The sequence below is a fragment of the Tursiops truncatus genome, chromosome 9 (assembly GCF_011762595.2).
Source record: "Tursiops truncatus isolate mTurTru1 chromosome 9, mTurTru1.mat.Y, whole genome shotgun sequence".
NCBI classification, from domain to species: Eukaryota; Metazoa; Chordata; class Mammalia; order Artiodactyla; family Delphinidae; genus Tursiops; species Tursiops truncatus.
In genome coordinates this window covers 104,437,576-104,453,517 of record NC_047042.1, presented here as the reverse complement: position 1 = coordinate 104,453,517, position 15,942 = coordinate 104,437,576, and the positions used below count along the sequence as shown (strand labels likewise).

The following is a 15,942-nucleotide window of genomic DNA, read 5'->3' as shown; positions in this document are numbered from 1 at the left end:
GATAACCTGTGCACCTTTCACGCATGCTGGAGAAAAGGCACCATTACAGTGTCTCTGGCGACCATCCCCACCAATGAGAAATTTCAGAGAACGAAAAACTTAAAGAAAGAGCGAGACAGGCTTTGTGGAAAGGACGTGATGCCCAAGACTGAGAAGTTCGCAAAAGAGCACGAAACCACGAGCAGTGGGTTGAAGTCCCACGGACGCGCGTGTGCCAGCCGCCAAGGGGACTTGCAGGTGTGACTGGAAACCGCATCGGCCGTGTCTGCGGGCGTTTCTCGGCTGAGGGCAGGAAGATGGGGGCCCTGGGTGGGTTCTCGGAGGACCCCAGCTCCAGGCAGGCCCTTGGGGCACTGTCGCTCTCTGGACGAGGATGGAGGTGGACTAGAGGTGGATGCAAAGGTGGCATGCTTCACGGTTCCGGCTCGCGTTGTTAGGAGGTGCCATGGGCATCACGGCAGAGGCTCCTCGTGTAAACAGCCCCTGGTGGGGACAGCCTCAGCGAGATGCAGAGGCTCATGCTGTCCTAGGAAAATACAAGGAAACGTGGACAAAGTGGGGTTTTGGGGGCAGATTCACCACTTGCTGAACAACAGCCTCTATAGAACAGAACCTGTGGGTTAATGTAAAGCTGAACAGTGGTGACCGGTCCCCCCCGCAGGGTGCCGCTCCTGGGTCTGCCCTTGTTGTGTGTGTGTGCCCGTGTGTGAGCGCCCACGCGTGCAGTTACTTGGAGGAGGTCCACTTTGGGGAGGGGTGGTTAACACCCTGTGTCACGTGAGGAACATAATAGGATCGGAGGATGGAGCAGAGCGGGGACAGACGTGGCGTCCTGACCCAGGTGACAGTGATGGGCCGCCTGCCCCACCTGATCTGTCACACCTGCGGAACAGGTGACGCTCCTGGGACTCCCGTAGCGGTTAATGGAATGACCGGGAAGACAGCGATCCCTCGTGCTGATGCTGGAGGGACGAGGTCACGTCCAGGCCACTTTCCAGTGGATCCCGGACGCTCTGACTGCCCTCAGGACGCACCTCCAGCACGTCTGTCCCATCCATCCCAGGGTTTTCATTTCTCAGGGACAATTCCATGGAGTGCTGTGTCAGTTCTCAGTGACAAACCCTTAATGGACGCAACCCCTTGTCAGCACGAGTCTGGGTCCCTGGGCTCCCTGGCTGGACCCTCAGGCAGGACGTGGACCCTGAGAGGCGGTCAGCCCGGAGGGTCCGCAGTGGCGCACTTGGGGACGGGTCACCATGAGGGTGAAATGACATCACTTTCCAAGGCGACGCCCGTGGTTTTCCGAGGATGGTGCCGCCATCAGGAACGTTGCTCAGGTAGGCTCCGGGGTGACCTTCCAAGCAGATGATGCCCCTTCTAGAAGTGTCTGCTTTGTCGGAGGTGCCCGTGGGAAATTTTCTGGTAGAAACGAGGACGCGTGTCTTTCCTCCACAGCCTCTGAGGCCATGAGCTGAGGTCGGTCAGTAGTGGGCCCCGTTCCCACGACGGTGGCTGGAGCAGCCCGACTGCAGACGTGTTCAGATGCGGGGAAACACGCATTTTAGAATCGAGGAAACGTGACATGTTAAGACCTAGACTTTGGGTAGAAACAAAGTGCTGTACGGATGGGGCTGGAGCCGGCTGGACCGGTTACTGGAGCTCGTCTTTACTTTTTCAGGAATTTTGAGCCGGTTATTAAACAGCCGTTAGGAAAAATTACGTTTCACACACTTGCAGCTAATTACGTTAAAGACAAGAGGCCTCGATACCCAGCCAGCCGCCTGTACATGTCACCACTGCCGGGCGCTGCGGCTCCCCTCCCCCTCCGCACCCCACTGGAGCCCGGAGCCGTGTTCACAGAGGGGAGAGGTTGGGGGTGTGTCTGGCGGGGAAGCGGCTGCCAGGGCCTGGGGCGAGGAGCCCACCGGACCCTGGACTGGCCTGTGGCAGTGGTGCTTGGGGGACACAGGGCAGCTGTGCCGAGACTGACTCTCCCGCCACGTGTGGGACGGGGACGGGGCCCAGGCACAGACCTTCGGCGCAGCGTCGGGAGCGGGCATGGGTCTTCGGGCAGCGAGCGAGGCCCACAGTCACCTCGGGGCTCCGCGGGCTTGTGCGGACACAGTCAGGACCTGTCCCTTGTCCCTCAGGCCCGTCCCGCAGCCGTCACACTGCCCGCCCGGTTGGGGACCCACGGCGGCCGAGCCTCAGGTGTCTCCACCTGGCCTTCGCAGCAGCTCCGCTGACCCCTGGGCTGGGTCGTCTGCGTCTCGCTGCCCGGCTGGTTTGTTCCTTCCTGAGCCTGGGATGCCTGTCGCTTCTCGCAGCAATGGTGGAGCGCTTTAACTTCCATCTTTACTTTGTGCTTTGTGTCCCTCCGCCTATTAAAGGCTCACTGTTATCCCCAAGGAGCCTGTCATTCAGCAAAATGCCTCCTTTGTTCACAGGGGAACGTGAAAATCAATTGCTTTATACTCTATCTCTTAAGAATATTCTCCTCCATTCAAGGTTTACCTTTGGGCCACTGGCCCTCCCTGCCCCTCGGCACCCCCCAGCTTAGGGGCTCTTAAGGTGCTGGTGCTCTATCTAACCCCAGGTTGGCGTCTGCCCCCCCCACCCCCGCCCCAGTGCTTGCATAATTACCTAAATGTAAGAAATGACGTTGGTTTGTTCAAAGGAAAACTTTCTACCAGACGGTGAGAGAGCCCCAGAGGCAGGGGAGGCAGGCCATAGCAGGATCCGGGTTGTATCCCTCTGAAAGATGTAATTTCATTACCCAAGACTAACGTAGGTGTTTTACAATAAGAGGTGAAAGTAATTGCTATTTTCCTGCTATCTCGTTCTGCATTAATCACAGTTGCAATGCACTCTTCCTTCTTAGGGTTTGCAATAAAATCTATTTTTTTCTGGGTTTCATTTCCAAAACGACAGGGGCTTTATCCGAAAGAATACTTCTGCAGAATCGTAAGCCAAGGTCAATTGCTTTGTGACACACTCCTCTCCAAGAGGTGGGGACCGCGGGTTGCCGTGCTGGCGTCGGGATTAACTGGGCTTCCTCTCCGGCTGCTAACTGCTACCAGGGCTCAATCCGCTTGGTCTGACACGGAGGGTAATTTGTTCTCGGACAGTCTTCCTCGCTCTAAGTCAGGAGCAAACTAGGATGACGGTTGATTGTGGTGGAGGCAAATTATTATAGGATATTCTCCTGGGGCAGGAGTAAAAGGGGTACAGCAGCTCCCAGGACTCACGGAACGAAGGCGCCGTTCAGTCTCGCCTGCTAGCGAGTCTATCTTGTGAACGCGGAATGCGTGGGAATGGAACCCAGTTCCCAATGATTATACACTTGTAACCATCATATCGTTCCAAAGTAAAGCTCTACAGTTTGCAAAGCAGGTCTGCCCACCATTTCTCAACCAGTCTCCACAAGGATACTGTGAATTTCCTATGGACGTTCTGTGGGCAAAGCTGGAGGGACTCACGTCCTGGTCCTACATCTGCCGGCCCCTCGGTGGGGAGCCCCCTGCCCCGGTTTCCGCCCCAGGCTTGTCCACAGCACCCGTTAAAACGGCGATCTGGCAGTGACTATGGAAGTGTCTGCAGAGGGGGACGCTCAGGGTGTCTGGAGAACGCTTGCCTCTCCAAGCTGACCGCTTACTTCTTAATTTCCCCTAACAGTTGACAACAAGGACCAACTGGAAAAAATGTCTGGACTGAGAGTTCTTCGGACCGGCGTCGGCTCGGTGAGTAGCTGCGGGCAGTGTGGCCCGGGCGGCCTGAGGCTCGGGCCGGGGGCAGAGGCCAGTCGGCACCAGGCGGGGGGCTGTGGTAGCGGCGGCCCTGGCGTCTGGGCCGGGTTAGTCCTCCCGTCGCGTCGGCAGAGGTGCTGACGCGCCACGCCAGGCTCGCCTGACACTGTTTGGTTGCCTTTGACATCGTGATTCGGTGTCTCCCAAGGAAAAGCGGTCGTGGCTAAGAAAACGTTGGGTGCTTCGGAAACGGGTGCTTCCTCCTCCAGACGATTCTCAGTGGCTGAGTCTATATAGCAAAAGAAGTTGCTCTTTCCTCTGGGTCTGGTGGGCACGCTTCCGTCTTCCTTGCTAAAGACGCGTATGGGGTGGGGAATGAGAGGAGGACTGCTGATAGATTTAATGACCCTCAGAGGCGTCGTGTCCCGACGTCGCTGCGCTGGCCTCAGAAGCAGGTACTTGACCAAACTCTCCATCCGCAATTAGAGCCGCTGGCACTCAGCCCCAGGCCCTGGCGGACGCCGGAGCCCCACATCGCGGGCAATTGATGAGTCGTACGCACAGCGGCGGACGCGACTCCTCTCGGGGGTGGCTGTCTGTGCTCGCGCGTCTGAAATCCCAGATGTCACGGCGCGCGCCGTGACGGTAATTAACTAGTAAGGGCACTTACTTACGACGCTCCTCGCCCAGGGCGGAGATGCCCCCACGAGCCACTCCAAGGCCAGCTGCTGTCTTTGGGGGGGGCTCCGCTCGGCCGGCACGGTCCCGGCTCCTGAAATAAGAACTTGTTTAGTGGCCGGTCCTCCGCAGACGGAGCCTCCAGCGCTGCAGGCAGTGGGCGGGCGCCTCGCCGGGGGCGCGGGCCTTGAAGTCACCGTGTTCCCGGCACGCGGCGGGCAGCTCGGTGACCGCAGACTCATCAGAGCGTGGGGCTGGGTTGATGAGGCTTTGACAGCTGAGGACATCCTGGTCTTTTCTCCCGAAACTCACAGTAACTTTGGCGGCCAGGGAGGGGGAGGGGGGCGCCGGGAGTCTGTGGGTCCCTAAGACCATCTGTACCACATGGGGTGCAGTGACTACTGGCGGGAAGGGCCAGAGGGCTTGGAGGATCCGGGCCCGCGACAGAAGGTTCTGACCCGCAGCCCCTCCCCTCCCCCTCGTCCCTTGGCCTCCGCAGGTGTCCCTCCTTCAGGAGCAGCCCTGGTGCCCAGCGGCCGGGGGCAAGTCCAGACTGACTCGGGTTGGGGCCCTTGGTGTTCTGGGGTCAGAGGAAGCTCAGGCGCTGGGCCTAACCCTAACCCCTCCCTGTGCGGGGGGCAGGAAGTGTGTTCCATAGAGGCGGGCTGGGCCGCCCTGGAGCAGGGGGCAGGCAGGGCCAGGGGGGCAAGGTGCAGAGCCGGGGGCTGGGAGGTGCCTGGAGCCGCCCGGTCCTCCGCCCGGCCCGTGGTTGCGGTTCCTGGGCAGCGGGGAGGGTGGCGGCGGTGTGCTAGGACTTTGCAGACTCATCTCACTAGAGGTCACAGGCACAGATCCCAGAGGATGCTCACCGCCCACCACCCTCCTCGCGCCCAGCAGGCAGCGCCCAGCGCACACACACACGGCCGCCCCATCTGTGACCTGCCGCCTGCATCCCTGCGCGGAGACCGCGCCTCCCTCGGGGAGCCCACACCCCCTCCCTCCAGGCACGGTGCCCCCCCACGGCCTCCTTCCTGTCCTCTCGTCCCCTCTCCTGCGTCGCCACTGCTCCATCTCCCTGGCCCCATCCGGTCAGCACACAGATATGCTCCAGTGTTTTCTGATTCACTAAAGTAAGAGCTCCCGGGACGCTGGTCTCACCACATCAGCGCTTTTGCCTCCCACTGGCTCCCCGTCTCCTTCAACACAAGCTACCCTCACGTGTGTCTGTATCGTGCGGACACATCAGCACCTGTTTGCTCCTGACACCCGGCCAGGCCTGGTCCCCACTGTCCACTGGACGGTCCACCGTCTGCAGCCCCAGAACCTCAGCTGTCGGCCCATCTGCAGTGGTCACTGTCCTGAGCGTTACTGACTCACCTTCTGAAGACCGGCTGCTCTGAGCGCCTCTTTCTGTGGGATCTGCGTCTCCCTGAGGCCATGGGCTTTATATTGTTTGTATGGGGATGACCCCAGAGTCTACCTGCAGCCGGGCCCAGTCGCTGTGTTCCAGGCGCGCACAGCCGCCAGCCCCTGCCTTTTTGTCCTTGGAGACCTGTGACGCATTCCCCGAGCCCGGGCAAAGCAGGGTTCCTAACGTCCCGCCACCACCTGGCTCTGCCGCGGCTCCTCAGCCCAGTAGTGGAAGCTGGTGACGTGCTGTCCAGGAACTGGGAGCCTGGGTTTCTCTCGGCTTGTCTGTGAAGATGACAACCTAACCTCAGAGGGACGTCCTCTGCCTGTTCCAGGTGCCCGTCTCACGTGGGGGCAGGAGGTCCCGGCTAGACTGGGGGCGGGAGGCGGGCGGTGGGCACAGGGCAGAGCAGAATCCCCGCTGCGCCACTCCTGCATTTTCATCGAGTCTGACCTGTGTCCTCTCTGGTCCCCAAGTGGCCAGAGCCTGACCTCACCCTCCCTGGGGGCAGAAAACGGCCACCTCCCAGACCATTTATTGGTACTTCATTCACCGATGGAAACGTGGGTGAGAAGCTTGTCCACCCTAGTTCTCCCTGAGCCGCCTTTGCCTTCTTAGGGCCCCAGGGGTTTCCTTGGTCCACGCAGACCAGCTCTCCAGTCTCCTGTCCTCTTCCACGTGGCAGTTTTCCATTTCAAAAGGCAGTTCTGCTGTCACTTTTGAAGTTGTCTGGGGTCATTCTGATGGGTTCTCAAGCCCAGAACCCACATTCATGCAGCTTTGCCTGACTGGTCTCCAGTCTGGACGGAGGGAAGGAGCGTTCGTATATTTGGAGTGAGTTTTGGATCGTGAAAACGGGAGCAGAGACATTTTTAAAAAGCTACCAATACTTCCTTTTCTAACTTTAGTTGCCTCCTGCAGTGTTGAGCCTGACTTTGACGCTTCTGGTTTTCTTTGGAACGTATTTGATATGAACGTCTCTGCTAATTCCTGACTCTGGAAAGTAAAGCAGAGTTTGATTCCTCGAAATCTAGCAGCATTTACCGCGTGTCTCCCTGGTGCTTGTGATTCCACATGTGATGACAGATAGCGGAATTAAAACCTTTTAAGCCAAATGGAAACATCTCAATACAAAATTTAAAGGAAATGAAAGGCTACAGTAGACACACACGTTCCTGATAGATTGGTATTTTGACGTGTTTCAAAATCTAATTTCTGATATCTTGAAAGTATTCACATTTTTTCAGATGAATAAAGTCATGTTTCTTCCAAAGGGAGATTATGATATTACCAAGAAAAACTCAAATATTTGGCAGAAAAATAGATGATTGTCCCCAGGCGAGCATTTCCATGAGTGTGGCTTCCAAGGTGTATCTGAAATAAGTCATAACTTCCTAAGTTCTCGATAGTGTGATAAACGCGGTATGATTAACGATGAACCTGCCCACGTTTCAGCAGGAGTCTCAGCGCAGCCGCGGGAGGCTCGGGGCTTCAACAGGGAAACCCAGAAGCAGCGCGTTCCCGGTGCAGACGCCCCGCTCAGCCCCGGACGGGCTGCCTCCCGGGCAGAGTCAGGCAGGAGGGGACAGGCCTCCATGCAGGTTCTGGAAGAGAGAGGAGGAGGTTTTCCTGGACCCGTTGAGGGTCCTCGGCTCCAAAAGGTAAACTGATGAAGACAGAAAACAGGAGCGAAGCAGCACCCTTTATTTAATCTGAGTTTCACGGGACACGTGAGGGGGTGAAGCCTGCAGACGTGGGTAGACCGGCCGCCTTCTGATGGGTTGGTGGGGAGGGCCGGGGGGCGTGGGGACCCGAGGTGGGTCTGCAGCAAACCGGGTACAGGGCGGGCACAGCTCCCACGAGGGTCTCAGGCCTGCTTCGGGGAGAAGGGGGTGGAAAGGTTGGAGACACCTTCGGCCGAGGTGTCGTGTTTGGGGCAGTGTGTCCCGCACCCACCACTCATGCCGTGGGATGTCAGACCTGGTTTCAGGTACTTCAAAGAGCCCTGGGCTTCCAGAGCTCTGCTCTACGGGGGCGGGAGGCCGCGGGGCCCCAGCAAACCGCCGTCCACGCGCTGGTTTAACCCACTGAGCTTCCCTTGCTCAGTCACTGTTTGGGGTCCTGGGTAGGATTTTGTCCAAAGAAAGGATTTTTGTGGCCAAGACTGTGTCAATCCCCAGAGCCCCTTCAGAGTCTACGAATCCATGGTCGTGCTCCTGCCCCCACAAGTCAGTGTGACTTTGTCGTGCGATGTGTGTGTTGGTGGGTGTGTGTGCCTGACGGCCGTCCCATGAGGCCGAGCGGGTGGGACGGGGGTCCGTGATGGATGTCTGAGAAAATGGCTCGTTTCCTCTGCAAACCCCACTTGGTCATCACCCGTCTGCTGGAAGGGATGCTGCTGCTTTAATGAGCGTTACCAAAACCTGAGCCCAGTGGTTTAGGGATTTCTGAGAGCAACTGGGCATCACACGTCAGTGGACGGAGAAATGCAGGCGGGGATGGCCCGAGTCACGGGGACCCTCGGGGGAGCGAGTGTCCAGCCGAGTCCCCGGAGACCCGACCACAGGTCTGGATGGACTCGGGGGAAGACTTGACGTCGAGGGCCCTTTGCCAAGGCGTGGAGAAGGCACGGAGTGACCCCACCCCCAGCGAAGACGGTGGGACGCAGCTCCACGTGGTCCGCAGTTTGAGGGGAAGCTGTCACCCCCCACGTGTCGCTTTTCACACGTGGACGGAGCCGGCACCTGCCTTGAGCACACTTAGTAAACACCAGCAGGTGTGCAGTCGGGACTCACAGGCGATGGGGCACTTGGCTTGCGGGAGCGCGTTGTGGCCGTGTCAGTGGGTGACTGGCTCTCGAGCCTGGGGGGCGGATAAGTTTGCGGTGAGGCGGGAAGCCCCGTGGCAGCTGGGGGCTGGGGGGGCGGACGCGTCAGAGGACCCTCCAGTAAGGAGCCTGCGGGTACCTGGTAACATCCCGGCATCCAGTCCGAAGCCTCATCCTTGGAAGTGGTTACAGAGGTACTTACGGGTAATAGTCTCGGTTCTTTAATAAAATCAAAAGTGCTAACACTTAACCTCGACTCTTAGAAAGCAGCATGACAGTGGGAATCTATTGCTTTAAAAAAACTTACACTTCAGGCTTCCCTGGTGGCGCAGTGGTTGAGGGTCCGCCTGCCGATGCAAGGGACGCGGGTTTGTGCCCGGGTCCGGGAAGATCCCACGTGCCGCGGAGCGGCTGGGCCCATGAGCCATGGCTGCAGAGCCTGCGCGTCCGGAGCCTGTGCTCCTCAGCGGGAGAGGCCACAACAGTGAGAGGCCCGTGTACCGCAAAAAAACCCAAAAAACAAAAAACACTTACCCTTCAGATCAGTAATCATACTCCCAGAATTTTATCTTAAGAGTATCATTCACTAGCTAAGAAAAGGAAAAAACAAAGCTTTGGAAAAACCAAAACTGACCTAAGTATAAAACAGAGGAAGGTAACTAATTATATTATAGTAATCAAATAAACGGACTCAGTGATTTCACTAAAAATCGTTGTGACACCTCTGAACTTAAGGGCAGCTGTGAAAACTGTCTGTGCCCACAGATCCGGGCTGGAGGACCACATGCAAGTGTGAGGTCAGCTCTAGAACGGGGTTGGTGGGACTATAAGCGAGTTCTCTCCTTTTCCAAAATTTTTGTTAGTACCATTCCCTGGACCGGGGCACGAACCCGTGTCCCCTGCATCGGCAGGTGGACTCTCAACCACTGCGCCACCAGGGAAGCCCCCATTTTTTAACTTTTTATTTTGAAATCATTACAGATTCACTGGAAGTTGCAAAGACGGTATAGAGGTGTCCGTGCACACTTCACCAAGTCTCCCCTGTGGTTACATCCACATAATTCTAGGTTTGGAGTCAAACTGGGAGATGGATATCGGTTCAATGTGTGTGTGTAGTTCTTTGTTGTTTTATCTTCAATACCATTTTTAGTTTTAATAAAGAAAAAACATGCAACCAAAGTAACCGAGCACATCCTCGCTTTTCAATCAGTGAGGACACAAGAGGAAACACCACCCTGTGTGCGTGGCGCGGCTCCCAGGTGGCGTAGAGAACGTTTCAAATAACTTGAGTCACCGCATATTTATGAAGACGGTGCTGTGTGTATAGGCACAAGCAGGACGCAATAAGTAATTAGAAATATCCTGGGTTCAGATCAAGGCCCATATTTAGAAATTCAGGAGAAGGAGCCCTGGCGTGTGTGGACAGCAGAGGGGCAGGAGAGGCCTGGAGGATCCCACCTGACGCCCCGGGCAGGTGCAGGGCTGCGACAGGTGGAGGATGGGTCTTGTCAGATAGAGACAGAGCCGCGGACTCGAGCGCGTGAAGGAGAAGTCGGTAGCGTTTGCAGTTAAGTATAACGAATAAGACGGAGACGGTGTTGGAGCTGACAGGGTCTCTTGGGTGAGGACTCCGAGTTGAGTCTGAGATGATGCTGGGTTCCCAAGTGCGCGCTGGAACCGTGAGGACTCCGGGACTCTTCGGCGGGGCTGCCATCCACCCTCCACCCCGGCGGCTCCCGCACCCCTGCCAGCCTCAGGCCGGCTGCGCCCGGAGAGCAGAAGGTGGACACCAGCGGTCACCTGGGGCGAGGGGTGTCCTCGGCCACCGTGGGCGCTGCCCTGTGCCCGTGCGCGTGGGCCCGGGCTCCTCAGCGTTGTAACTGTGGGCCCTGCCCTGTGCCCGTACGCGTGGGCCCTGCCCTGTGCCCGTGCGCGTGGGCCCTGCCCCTTGTTTTATTCAAATCTGTGTTTCTAGACAGAGAACATTGATGTTTTTTCTCCTCAGTGCAAAATGTGCATCAGTCCTTGTTTACTTGTCAGTAATTCCTAATTTATGTTTAAAGAGGGAACTCTGCCTGAAATTGCATTAAAATATTTGCAGCGGCCTGCCCGAAGCTGCCCCGAGGATTCCCCACACGGGCTGAGGTGTCGTGATAGAGGTCAGAGTTCAGGGGCGGCCGTGCGCCCTTCCGTGGTGGCACACCCCCACCTCTGCTGGCGGGGCCCCCTCGGGGCTCAGCGCCCTCCGCCCGATGCAGCGCTAGCCACCGCTGTTCATACCCGTCTCTTATTTCTCAAAAGTGAAGAAAATCACACGCAAATGCGGTCGGCGTAATTAACCGCGCTTGACGTATTGGCAAATACGGGCTTATCACGCAGCGGCGCCCTTCTCTTCTGAAATGCTGCATAGAGCAGCCTGTCACGTGGGCCCGCGGGTGTCTTTTCAGTCCTTTTCGTGATTAAAGCGGGCGAGGTGCCGTGTGATGAGGCAGTTGCTATAGTGACAGATTCGATTGTTATTCAATATCAAGGTAAATAGTCACGGAAAATGAAATAAGTATCGTCTGCCGGTGGCAGCGGCAGCTCAGGTGTCCCCCACCCCCCCTTTCTGACATTTCAGCCACGTTTATCTAGAAAGTGCGTGATGTGTGTCTCCTTGCCAGGCGTGGCCGTGGTCCGGCTGGGACTGGACGGTCGTCCCCCTAAGACACGGAGGGGCCGTCCGTCTCAGTAACGCAGCCGGTAGCGTGGAAGCAGAAGTTAATTCCCATGTAAAAAGCTGAACTCTGGAGACGCGCGTAAGAGCCCTCGGAATGTAATATTCCAGAAACCCCTTTTCAGTCCTCAACCCGTAAGACTCGGAATTGCTTGAAGGAGGGGAAGAAAACTAGAGGCAGGCCCACAGGGCACACCCCTTCCCACTGCCCAGCTTCCTACAGAGCAGCTCTGTCGAGCCGTCCTGGGCGCCCCACGCGCATCCCCTCCAGGGTCCCGCCAGGCGGACACACTTCACATATGGGGAGCCAGGCACAGAGGAGTTACGGTTAAAACGCCCTCCGGGTGGTCACCTCCAGAGCCGGAGCCTCGCCGGCCTTGAAATCAGAGAGTCTTGAGTTCCACCTTTAGTGAAAGGGTCCCAGCGGCGTCTGTCAGTTGGAGACGCGTCCACTGGAGTCCTCAGAGCTGTCTTCCGGTCTCCTGTCCACAGATGCCTGTCCCCCTGGAAGCCCCACACCAGCTGCCAACGCGTCCTCGGACTCTTGCCCGAGATTCCCGTAGGGGAGGGCGTATCGGGGGTGCGTCACTTCGCAGGAGCTGCAGGAACCCGGGGCTCAGGCCCACCCTAGTGACCTCACTGTCACTTGATCCCCTCTGTAAAGGCCACGTCCAGAAGTCCTGGGGGTCAGGACTCCACTTTATCCATCCCGAGGGGGTACGCGGCTCAGCCCGTAGCAGGCCGGTGGTGCCAGCCCTCCTACCGCGCTGAGGACCGTGCTTTCAGAACGTTCTTCCCGCCCCCCGCCCGGGGATCCCGGAGTCGGGGGATGGGGGAGCTGCTCCGGGTGGATTGCTGAGAAGGTGCGTGTCACCCAGGGCTCCCCCGTCCCCTCCCTCCTGCCCGGTCCCTCCGTGGCGTTCCCCAGAGTGTGCTGAGTCCCGTGAGTTCAGGTCTGTCTCTCAGCCTGTGAGCTCTGGAGTGAGCCCCATGTGTGTCTGTCGCCCGGTGCCTCCTGACACGTGGCAGGAACTCGGGAACCCCTGGCTGGGCCAGTGAATCGCGAGCCCTGGGGTGCAGGTGGACGCCCACCCTGGCGCACGCCGGTTCGTCGTGCTGGCTTCTTCCTGGGTCACTCGACAGCTCTCCTGCTGCTTTGAAGCCTCCCTGAAAGCTGCGTTGCTCTGGAAAAGGTTTCCTGCTGACCCGGGCCCGCGTTCTCTGTCATCCCTGAAATAACAGGGCCGCCTCTTCCGTGTTGGCCCCAAGGCAGCTGTGGCCCTTCTGTCTTTGACTGCAAGCACCCCAGGCCACATCTCCATGGCAACTGACATGAATCCCTCAATTGCTGATTTGAATACTTCCCCTCTGCTTCATCCATGGGTTAAAATAAAAAGGCGGTTTTCACCCGTGTGAAGTAATTAGTAATCAGTGTAACACAAAATATAATCAAGGGCCACATTTAAAATAATCTCACGTCAAACAGATATGCAGCCAGTGCCATGGTGGCGAGCGCGGTAGAGGTGAGTGTGGTTTAGCAAGATGGTCCACACGTCTCCTGCAGTGAGAACGGGGCCCACCACACAGGCATCTCCTTGACACTGGGTGTACCTGGCACCGGCAAGGCCCCTGGTGTTTCCCCAGCAGTCAGATGCCTCAACCCGCGTCTAAGCAGAGTGGGTACAGGTGGGAAGGGCGGCTGGCGCTGGGACGGTGGCCCCGGCCGGGGCTCGGTCCTGGGCAGCATCCGGGGAGGTCAGAGGCCCCATGGACCCAGCAGAACCACCACTCCCTTTACCTGGACTCCGGGACACAGTGCCCTCTCGGTGGCTCCACTCCAGGCCCTGAAATCGGTCCACGAAACCCCACCCTCACCGGGGCCACAGGTCCTGTGGTGTCTCCACATCCCTCCCAAATGGGACCCTATTAATAAGCCTCGGTGCCCGTGTTACCCCACGTCACTACAGGGGTAGCATCTGCGGGACTGGCCTCGTGACCTGCCCTTGTCCTGCAGGGCTGCCCACAACTGGCGGGTGGCCCTCAGCCCTGGGGTCCTGCTGCCCAGACCGGGCCACCGCTGACCTGGGTGTCAGGGTCCCAGGGCTTCTGTAACAAAGCGCCACTAACTGGGGGCTGAAAACAACAGAAATGCACATTCTCTCGCAGTTCTGAGGCCAGACGTCCAGAACCCAGGCGTCAGGGCCAGGCGCCTTCGGGGGCTCCGGGGGAGGGTCCTTCCTGCCTCTTTCTGCTCCTGGGGCTGCTGCGTCTGCAGCTGCATCCCTCCAGCCTCTGCCCCATCCTCTCATGGCCTCCTGTGCATCTCCTCTTTTGAGGACATGGGTCATGTTGGATTAGGGCCACCCTGCCCCACTGTGACCTCATCTTAACTAGATCGCATCTACAAAGACCCTATTGCCAAGTAAGGCTCCTTCCCAGGACTGCGGGTTGGGAGGTGCACACACCTTTCTGGGAGACACCGTGTGACCCTCAACACCAGAAAATCACAGGTGTCACCCAAGCACCAGGAGCGATTATCAACTGACCTACAGCTGAATCTCTCCTTTTGGGGTTACAGTGACTCATAAACAGAGTTCGCCTTTCTAGCCACGTGGGTTTCCCGGTTAACAGTCAAGTTTGATTGAATGGACCTCAGGCTACTTTGGGTCCCCTCCTCCCCAGGCCCCCTGCACATACATGCACACATGCACGCGCATGCTCCCCAGACCCCCCTGCCCCCCGTCTGCCATGCGTGAACTATGGTGGGCAGATTGAGGCTGAGGAAGGAGACAGCTAAGGTCCACATCCAGGGCTGGGGCTGTGACTCATCTCAGCTATCCTGCTAAACTTCACTGGGGGAGAAAGACATGGAAACGGTTCACTTACAGGCCTTTTTGATAATTGCATATTTTCAAGAAAACATGAAAAGTAAATAATTCGTTATTTTTATAAAATTAGCTAATTCTCACTGTATTGTCATATTGTTGTCTTTTTCTCAAGATTCTTGGAAGTTGATTCTTTTTATGGCTGAGTAATATTCCATTGTATATATGTGTCACATCTTCTTTATCCATTCATTTGTCGATGGACACTTAGGTTGCTTCCATGTCCTGGCTATTGTAAATAGAGCTGCAGTGAACATTGTGGTACATGACTCTTTTTGAATTATGGTTTTCTCAGGGTATATGCCCAGTAGTGGGATTGCTGGGTCCTATGGTAGTTCTATTTGTAGTTTTTTAAGGAACCTCCATACCGTTCTCCATAGTGGCTGTAACAATTTACATTCCCACCAGCAGTGCAAGAGGGTTCCCTTTTCTCCACACCCTCTCCAGCATTTATTGTTTCTAGATTTTTTGATGATGGCCATTCTGACTGGTGTGAGATGATATCATTGTAGTTTTGATTTGCATTTCTCTAATGATTAGTGATGTTGAGCATCCTTTCATGTGTTTGTTGGCAATCTGTATATCTTCTTTGGAGAAATGTCTATTCAGGTCTTCTGCCCATTTTTGGATTGGGTTGTTTGTTTTTTTGTTATTGAGCTGCATGAGCTGCTTGTAAATTTTGGAAATTAATCCTTTGTCAGTTGCTTCGTTTGCAAATATTTTCTTAGTTACACCCCTGAGGCACATTGACACCTGCTGTACTCCACAAATAGGACGTATTTTTAAACTAGGTGGTAGGTTAACTGCACAGATAAAATTTTCACCTGCAGAGCTCACGAGACAAGTGTGAAACCCTAATTTCCCAACTTCCGTATACACTACGCCTGCTCGAGCCTGGCGGGGCCCACGGTCACCTCGGGAAGTGCCCTTGGGGGCGGCGGGGGCCCCGGTCTGGTCTCGGGGTCACAGGGGCATCCTCGGTGCCTCCAGACGTTCCTCCTTCCTGAGCCCCCGGCACCTCCCCTCGGGCCCCCGCCGCTGGGCAGGTGACAGCTCGGCACCTGGAGACAAGGCGGGCGGTCCTGTCCCACACGGGGCCCCTCCGGATGCCGAACCTGGACCAGAGCCCCGGGGGGCTGTCCTTCCGGCACCTGGACGGCCCTTCCCGTCTGCTGGATGTGCCTTACCGTCACTCATAGGGGACCCTCAGGACAGCGGGCACGGGGAGAGCCCCTCCCTGGGGTGGTGACCCCAAGCTGCTCGGGGAGGGGCAGGGGCACCAACCCTTCATCAGTCTGTCCGCACAGACTTCACCTTTGTTCCTGTGGAACGAACGCTCAGAGGCAAGTTGGGCTTCTGTGTGTGCAAACCCTGAACCACAGCTCTGTTTTCTGAGTGACAGCATAAAGCAAAAAGCAGTGTTTTAAGAGGTAAAAGACCATGATCGCAGGGGAACACCGCCCGCGAGCACGGAGAGGGGGCGGCCAGGGCTGGGTGTCTCCATGCCACCTGCGCTGGTTTCCCGGGACGGCCTCAGGGAGTCCCACAGTCGGGCCGAAACAGACACCCATCGTCCTGGAGGCTGGGATCTGACACCCAGGCGTCGGCCAGGCAGTCCCTCCTGGGCCTCTCTCCTCGGGCACACTTGCCATCTTCTCCCCATGTCTTCACGTGGCCGT

The 15,942-nt window shown here is 57.2% G+C and overlaps 1 protein-coding gene across 4 annotated transcripts in view; it reads left to right on the top strand.

Moving 5' to 3' along the window:
• The window catches only part of PTPRN2 (protein tyrosine phosphatase receptor type N2), a 689,600-nt gene that overhangs the window by 431,401 nt on the left and 242,257 nt on the right, over window positions 1-15,942 (top strand). For all 4 annotated transcript variants that reach the window (XM_033863563.2, XM_033863561.2, XM_033863564.2 and 1 more), the window contains exon 12: window positions 3,676-3,740. In XM_033863563.2, coding sequence (XP_033719454.2) covers window positions 3,676-3,740 — 65 coding nt within the window. The remainder of the gene's footprint in view (window positions 1-3,675; window positions 3,741-15,942) is intronic.